The 9,227-nt window shown below is 29.4% G+C and overlaps 1 protein-coding gene across 13 annotated transcripts in view; it reads left to right on the top strand.

Annotated features, from left to right (window-relative positions):
- Positions 1 to 8,450, top strand: part of LOC127735043 (leucine-rich repeat-containing protein 49-like) — a 98,013-nt gene extending 89,563 nt beyond the window's left edge. For all 13 annotated transcript variants that reach the window (XM_052245138.1, XM_052245141.1, XM_052245139.1 and 10 more), the window contains 3 exons: positions 1,553 to 1,691; positions 2,429 to 2,452; positions 5,154 to 8,450. In XM_052245138.1, coding sequence (XP_052101098.1) covers positions 1,553 to 1,691; positions 2,429 to 2,452; positions 5,154 to 5,354 — 364 coding nt within the window. In that variant the 3' untranslated portion in view covers positions 5,355 to 8,450. The remainder of the gene's footprint in view (positions 1 to 1,552; positions 1,692 to 2,428; positions 2,453 to 5,153) is intronic.
- The last annotated feature ends 777 nt before the right edge of the window (positions 8,451 to 9,227 follow it).

Here is a 9,227-nt window from a genome sequence, read left to right on the forward strand (position 1 = left end):
GTAAAATGTGAGATTAGATTAATGTGATACTCACCCCATTGCATTTTTGGAATGAAATAAGGGAAAACTTTCTGAATTTACAGTTTCTGCACACACTGAAATATAGCCCATGTATGTGCTAGTAGGTGTTAAATCAATATCCATCAGTGTTTGTCATCTTTCTAAAAAAAATGTATGCCCCCCTCCGTAGACGATGGGGGCATTAAGTGTTACCCTTGACACTTCCTTCTGTCTTTCCTTCCATCCCTTTTTGTTTCCGCCCTCTAACTTAAGTTTTACTCATCAAAATTTTATGAAGCTAATACACAATGCTAAGAACCAAAAACTTGCAGACAGAGTTAGAATTTGGGCAGTAAGTAACTTACCTCTAGAGTTATGTCCCTTTATAACTTAGACATTTTCTTCTTTTATTTTATTATTATTTATTTTTATGTTTTATAAGATGAGACAAATAAAAGATGTCTTGTTGAATAAAGATGAAGTATTGATTTACACAGTAGAACTGTTAAATCTGAAAAACTCCAAACTTATGAGCTACTTCTGTTATCTGTGTATGCTTGGAAACATCAGATACTTGAACAATTGCCCATAATTGGACAAGTATACATTTTACCTTTTACCTTTGTAGTAGAATATTACGGGTAATAATATATGTCCTTAATCACGTAATGTAGTTGACTGCAACTTAAAAAGTAACAATTATATATAGTGTTGCTTTTAAGTACAAACTTCACTTAAAACTTTAAAATGTATTCCCTTTCATTTTCAAATCAAAGGGCTATATTTACAATAAAAATGTGAGATCTATTTAACAACTGTTATACCTTAAGGCAACTTATTTTTGGATCCGATTACTATATGTGATTTTTTGCAAGTATCATATAAATGTGAATATAAATTGTCACGAATATGACAAACTTTGATCTTCTCTTATATGAATATATCATCAAAATTGGAAAATCTCAGAAATATTATGAATTGCCAAGAAGTTTGCTAGAAAGGGCTTCATGCAAACAAAGAAGTCACGTAAAGAAGCTGGTTTACAGTCCTGTATAAAACTGGTTCCTCTCTTAGTTTGTTTTGTGGATATGACCAAGGCTATGAATGAATTTGTCTTAAAGATTGACCTTATTAAGTGTTGTCAAATTTCACAATTTTTGAATTCTCTCTTTCTCTCTTCACTTATTTTATCTATTTATTCCGTCTATAAGTTTCTGTATAGTTACTATGTTTAATGATATAAAATGTTCAATGGTGTCATTTAAAATAAATCACAAATCAATATAAGAGATTACCTTGTCATCCGTTTTAGATATAAGGTTGTAATCTTGATTTTCAATTTATAAAAAATGTGTAATAAACTTTCCTGTGTAATAAATTTTGTCACTTAACCAAGATTTTCAATACTGTTGCATATAACTAATGTTTTCAACAATGAATAATACAGTTGATTGTTTACACCCATGTACGATTTATTGTCATTATAAAAATGTTCAGAAGAAATGTTACTTTTGATGGCTAAAGTAATCCGTAATGATCTTATATTTTACAGAAGGAAGCAAGTTTTGTCAATAACAGAAGATAAATCCAAGAAATTATTAGAAGGGAAGTTAGATAAATCACAGAATGATTTTGTGGGTAGAGCTGGTTTGACACACCAGCCTGTAGAAACCGTCAACGTTAAACAACAGGTTAGTTCACAAATCATTGCCAAAAATAAGTTGGTAGATAAAGTTTTTTCTCTTTATACAAATCAGTTCAAATTCCTTACAGTTGTTAAACTGAAAAATGTAGAAGTATGAATAAATTTAGGAGATGTAACATGTCAAAGAGCCAGAGACCTAGCATCACACAAAAACGACAAGCTTTAAGAGGTCTGAAAGTTTGATTTCAAGCAATCATTGGTGTATACATCTCCCCATTGCTCCTTATTTGTAAAATCATTTTAAATCTTGTCAACAGATTGTTTTAATCATACTTCTATCAACATTATGGACACTTAGTATTTGCTGTTTCAGAATCTAAAGGACTATTGGTAATGAAAAATAAATAGAAAATAATGTTACTTCATGTATGGAATTTTCATTGATTGGGATGTTTTTAACCCAACATTTTGGTGTAGACTTGAAATGTAACCCAAAATGCCTCAGATTCTGAAAAGGGGAATATTAGCTGGGTTAAAAATCCTTTGAATAGATAGGATTTCAAAACTGCTTTGTTTCTATTGTGTCCCTTTTTATTCTGCCTCAAAAAATTCTGGCTTCTATAGCAAGGAGGGTATAAATTGAAAGGTAACTTGCAGATATTGTAATTTTTAGAAAACTGTATTTTATAATTTTCTCATTAATATAGCTTCTATAAGTTCCAATGAGGAGTACATGTTGAAATCAAATGTACTTCTTAAACTATTTTTGTATTATTTTCTTAGTGTCATTGGACAATATACTCAGTTGTAAGTAAAAAGACATGTGTTATTTTTTAAACAAATATATGTACACTGCATTGATCGTGGAAAATTATCAGGGGAAAAGACATAAATGTAAAATTCTGTTTGACACAGACACACTGACAATGCTTCACATATTCCATATTTACCATGAAATCATGCATGTTTATTTTCCAAATTCTTGCAAGTATTCATAAATATTCCAATGTGTTCATGACCTATTAAGAATTTGTTTTTGTTTTGAAATCCCCATTGCTCTGATGAAACATGTATCTTAGATCTACCTGAGTTCATTTGGAGCAATTTAAATGACAACAAATGGGAACATTGTTGAAAGCTGTACATAAATTAAATAATCAGATATTTTATAAACATGTGAATGGTTCTGGTGTAAAGGTTAAGAAATGCTGTAATGTAAAATGCTGTCACTTTTTTAATATGTGGTTGAAAAATACAAACAGAGCATGACAGTACATGTACTAGTGAATAAAGAAAATATATATATATATATACATGTATAAATAAGTCTAAATTGAAAACAACGTTCAAACCTATGATTGCGTTGGATAAAAACCGCAATATTTATACGTGTGCATGCAAAACAAATTTCTTGGTAGAGGGGTCTAAATACAGCACAAACAACATTTACCAAAAGACCAAAAAGGTGAAAAAGTATATTTAAACAAAACGCATTTGACTAACAGGTCGAACAACGGATGTTCTTAAACTCTGCTGACTGCCATTTGCGATTGCCAAATAAACGGATCACAATATGTAGCAAAATCTTTATTATTAATTTAATACCAAACAGAAAACAATAAACTTGCGGAAAAGATGGTATACCGCAAACATGAGGTGCAAAAATTTTGACAATTAATGTCTCTTCAGTGATGTTAGAAATCAAAACGGTATTTGGAAAGCCATATAATTTACCTCAATTTAGGATAGACTCTTTAATTTTGAAGAGTCGAAATAGGATGAACGGATCATATAAACCCGAAGGCAAATATAAAACAAGCCCAAACGAAAAAATACAACGTTCAAACCTATGATTGCGTTGGATAATAAACAAATTTCTTGGTAGAGGGGTCTAAATACAGCACAAACAACATTTGTACATGTATATATATTGATATACTGGGAATGCACATTTGCTAAAATACATAGAAACTATTATATTTTTGTGTGGTTATGGTGGTGGTAAAATATAAAGTATTATAATAAAAGCTATATTTGGAGCATTTTGTATTGTACATTATGTTTTGGTTAACAATATGCAGTTCTGTTAAAAATGTATTTTGTTGTGTTAATTTTGGTTTTTTGTTGTTGTTGTTTGTGTTGGTAATTTGATATAATGAAGATATATTTGCACTCTACATTAAATTGCAAGTCAAAACTACACATTTTGTAAAAGGATTGCGTAGATTTATAAATTTACTTCAGATTTTTTAAACAGTCTAGTTGTTTGTTAAGGATATAGAAATGTTAGCACTGGATGTTAAGCAAGTATCAATCAATCTAGTCACATTAGATTGATAAGTAGACCCAGCACAAAATTGTTAATCATAATATGTTTTCTACACAATAATGTCATATCTTTGAAAGAATTGTCTTTTGGTATTTTCTCTCTTTTTTAATGTTATTTTCAAGGAGATAAGGGATTTGAATATTTACTTAACTCACTCACAAACTGAAGTTATGTTATGTTGTGATATTTTTGTGAGAGAAAGGCTGAGTTTTCATATCAATTAACTCCGTAAAAATAACCTTTATTATGTATAATTGCATTAAAATGTTCTAAAATTATGTCTAGATAAAACATTTCAAGACCACTTATAAAACTATTTTGCCTGTGTTAGAATTCGTTGTCAAGTATGTGTAAACATTTTTGTTAACATGACAATCACCACTGAAACATGTAAAGTTGAAATTTTGCAATTATATAACAATGGCAATAATTGAAGACCAGGATTCAATTGTGAAAAACATCAGCTCTATTTGCCAAAAGGGTAACATATGAACAGACTGTAAGATGCAATATTTAGAAGTTGCTAAGTATTGTTCTGATACTTTAAGGAATCCATGTCATACCTGATCATATTATTGTTAAATAGACCTTGATGGAAGTGAAAATCTTATAACAGAACTACTTCGGTAGACTTAATGCAGCATATTATGAATAAACTTGGTATGATATATGCAAATGTGTATGACTAATCATATTATAGTGATTTCTAATATGTTCCATATTTTGTAATATAACTAGAATTTGCCTCAGAATAATTTTACAAAAGTTTCTGACAATCACTTCATAATTATTCAACACAAATGCTACTTCTACCAGGAAATGTAAGATCAAGATATTATGTATCCATAAAATAGAAGTTTTTACTCAGTCCATGAAAATGACAAAACTAATGTAGGTTAAGAAGTTTTCTTATAATCTGGATGCCTGTCTAACTGTAAAGATGGTATGGTAACCTTTAAATATCTGCTTTTGTTAACTTCTTTTGTTGGGTTGCTGGTTCATTTATCATGACATTTACCTTACATCTTTGTTAATCAAAGTCAACATTACATGGGTATATAGACTTTAGTACTGAATGGTGACTAATCTATGTACTTTTTTTCAGGTAAAGAAGTTAAAACTAATGACATATATATCTTATCCACATAATATTATAATAATTTGTCATTTTATTTTCAGGAACAGAATGCAAGAAGAAATTTTGCTAGAAGTTATGTAAATGAAATAACAAAAGAAGCGATATTCACGGACAGAAAAAGAAATGAATTATTAAAACAGTGGCCAATGATTTTTCATGAAATGGTCTATTCCTCCATGAGTGACATGTCAGACATGCAAAGTTATATGAAAAAATGTTTAGAAGAGTTAGAGAAAAGCTAGCAGTGGTATAACAATAGTTTTATTGCCTTTTAATGGGCCGTTGCTAAGTGCCATGAGAATGTCTTTCATTAGTTCTTCTGAATAGCCGTCCCATGACGGAAATATTCCGCATCTGTGACTGTGATGTATAATGGCAGCAAGACGTCAAAAGATGGTTAACAATATTGTGATCACATGGTATTCAAGGGTACTTCAGAGATGTGAAAGAAGTAAGATGCACTTGCCAAATCAAAGATGATGAATGCACTGCGCAAATGGATTGATTTAAGAAATTTTATTTATTATGAATGATTTGTTTCAAAAAAAAGATTTCACTTGTGAAGAGACAAATTAATTTCTGAGATTTTGATGCAGTTTATATAGGTGCTTTTATATCAAATTCTGTTGTGTAAAAGGAAAAAAAAGATTTGAATCAAAAACTTCTGCCAGCACATAAATGTTTTCAACACACATACTATTTATTGGCTCATAAAGGATTCTGAGTAATAAATAAAAACTTGTTCATTTTATCAAACTGTTGTGATTGTTCAAATGTATTTAAAAAAACCCATAAATTTCCGATGTTTAAAGGTTTAAATTAGATAGTTCATCTTCCTTAACATATAGTCAGAGATTTTTCTGATGGCCTGTTTTGTGGTCTTGGGACCAAGTCCAACATGTCAAAAAACAGACCATCATATGTCAGAGTAATGGTCAAGGGCTTCTTAACATACTTAAGTGTTATCATTTTACATGTAATAGAGTTTCTCCAAGATCAATGCACACATTTTTTATGATATTGTATCTTGCCATTTATATTTGTCTATCAATGGAAATCATTTATTTGATGTAGTTAAAATTTGTAGATATGTTTCAACCTCAGAGTGATTCAATATGCTTATTTAGCCTTGTCATTTGAAATAATTGGAAAAAAAGGTTAATTTCATATTTGAATTTATCCTCAAAATGCCAAGATAACAAAAACAAACTAGTGAAACTTTCTTTTCAGTATAAATCTTGCACTATTGACTAATACATGTTGTTTGTATAAGGTATATCACTGCATAAAAAAAATCAACTTACAAGCCTGAAAATCACTCAGTCAGAAAATTTCTTTAAATTTATATGGCATGTTAGGGTCCTTTTCAAGGAAAATTGCCTGGCCCAACAACATTTTTGCTGGCCTAGGCTGTAGGGCTTGTGGTTAATTGTCGAGAATGCAAATTGAAAAAAAAAAGCAGCTAAAATTTTGCTCTAAGATGCCTAAAATTTTTATAAATTCATTAAATTCTGTTTGTTTGTAGTTGTTACCTATTTGATTTCAAGTGAACATAACCTGTAAAAAAATTATGACAGTTCTCAGTTGGTGCTTTCTTAAGGACAGTAATAAAGTAGAAAGTAATGTAAAATTTTCAACAAGCCAAATTTAAGAAAATGAAACCGTATCCAGAATCATTTTGGGTTTTTGTAATTCTTGGTTGCTGTCTCTCATCCCACATCTCCTTTTATTCAAAGGAAATAAGATGATAAAATCTTTACACCGGTCATCCTGTAAAAAGATATCTATAACAACAGATGGAAAATGCTAAATATTTAGACTTATATGATTTAACGACTATTTTGTTTGATTTGTTTAATCTCATACACATAAGTTATGCTAGTGCTTGAACTATTTATACATTTTCAAACAGCAATAACATTTACGTTGTGGGAGCTTATAACTCGCTATAAGCATTAAATAGTGCTTATAAAAATGCAATCATAGACAGTAAAGCAGGCTTATTATATGTAAACTATGATCCTCTGAAGATATTTGTGATGAAATGTAATATTTAACACTATCACTTGGGTCAGTTTTCACTTTTATGAATTGGACAATTTCAATGTTATAGAATTCATGAAAATACTACATTAATTAGAGAAGAGAATTGTTTTTAGTATTTAGGAATAATATGTTTATTAGTGTAGAAACCTACATTTTCCTTTGACTTGGCATTGTTTGTAACTGCAATAGCATTTAACTGCAAAGGATCAAATTTGTAATACAGGTAAATTTGTGAAATCCACAAAATAATTTGTTGCATTTATTTAAAAAAAAAATCAAGTATGAATGGCTGTAAGGTCAAGAAAGATAATCTCAAAATTGGTGATTGGGTAGATCTGTAAGAGTAAGAGAGAGAGAAAAGATCAGCCTGTGTATCATATCTTGTATTATGTTTTTATGAAGAAGAATGTATGATTAATATATGTCTATTTTGCATTCTGAAAGATTAGTGGATGTTGTTTTGTATGATTGGAAATACATGTAGTGGGTAAATGATATGGAAGAAGATCCTTTAACCTTGGCTGCTACGGCTTACAAGTATACTCAAAATTGTATAAAGGGAAATTTTTACTCTTGTCTTTCATGTTTTCACAAAATTTATGATGTTCACTTTTCTCTGTCACTAATTATTTGTTGCAAAATTTTCCTCATTATTTTTCCTTAAAGATATATGGTTTGTGAATGTTAAAATAATTTCTGAAAAGTTAAGGCAAGTTAGATCTTTGGCTCTGGTCTCACAGTTAAATATATGTCCAATTTATTAGTATCCTTTCCAATCATTTATGCAAACTTTTTATGAAAAAAGGATATGAAATTTTACATGACTTTCTCCCATTTTCAATAATTTAAACAATGTTAAAGGAGACAGGATAACACAAGCTTAATTTATGATGTATTATTTGGTAAACAAAATATATAAGTTATGGGTAAAAGATTTCCTTGAATACTTGCTCAAAAAAGATCATTTTCAAATTTAACTGAAAACAAAATTCAAGTTATTAGACAAAGGGAGATAATCCATGCATTTCTTAAATCAAAAGAGGAGAGATTGTATGTTAGTTAAGTGAATTTTGCATGTTTTGTTTAACCATTAATTAATTGTAATTTTCATGTCTATTTTGTGCTCAATATTTTATTTATTATTTGTTTGTTAATGTTATAAACAGTTAATTGCCAAACTGTTTTATTAAGAGGCTAGGTTATAATTATTTCTTATTCCCCTAATTCACATGTTGACAAGAAAATGTGATTAATATGAAAATGTCACTTTAAAATAAAGGTGATTGAAGTTCTGTTTTCATTTTATGTTTATAAATATAGAGTTTTTAATGATATAATGCAGGCAATATAGAAATAAGAAGATGTGGTATTATTGCTAATGAGACAACTCTCCATCAGTGACCAAATGACATAATAGTAAGCAACTATAGGAAACTGTACAGCCTTTAACAATGAGAAAAACCCATATCGCATTAGCCTAGAAACTGTAGATTGCAAAAATAGAATGGTTTTTCTCAAGAGGGTACAATAGACATGTTTTTGCGAAAATGAAATGAACAAAGAAGTAAAAAATAATCAAATAAACACACACATAAGAAAAAATCAAACGATAGATTTTGATGAATACCATTTTTAAAACAGGTAAAAAAATATGATGAATTCATACAGTAATCACATCATTCAAATTACCTCAACACTATTCAAAGGTCAAGTGGTGACAAATATACATATAATATTACACAACTTCTTAATGTTCAAACAAGTAATGCTTTTTCATCTTTCACTCTAAGCAATAGGTCAACTGTATTTGGTGTATAGAACAATTGAAAGGTGAATATACCTGTCCGGCAGAGTTCATATGACCTTGACCTCAGTTTCATGGATCAATGATAATTTTAAGTTTATGTGATACCTGTTGTAAAATTTGTTGCATAAAGACTCTCAAGATTTAACATAGGACCAAAAACTCATTGAGAGTAAATTTGAGTTATAATAGTTCATGTCATAATACAAATTATTTGCAAGCTATTTTCCCTTCATATAACAGTTACAATCACCATTTTTTTTAA

This window comes from Mytilus californianus, unplaced genomic scaffold (genome assembly GCF_021869535.1).
Source record: "Mytilus californianus isolate M0D057914Y unplaced genomic scaffold, xbMytCali1.0.p SCAF_3, whole genome shotgun sequence".
Lineage (NCBI taxonomy): Eukaryota > Metazoa > Mollusca > Bivalvia > Mytilida > Mytilidae > Mytilus > Mytilus californianus.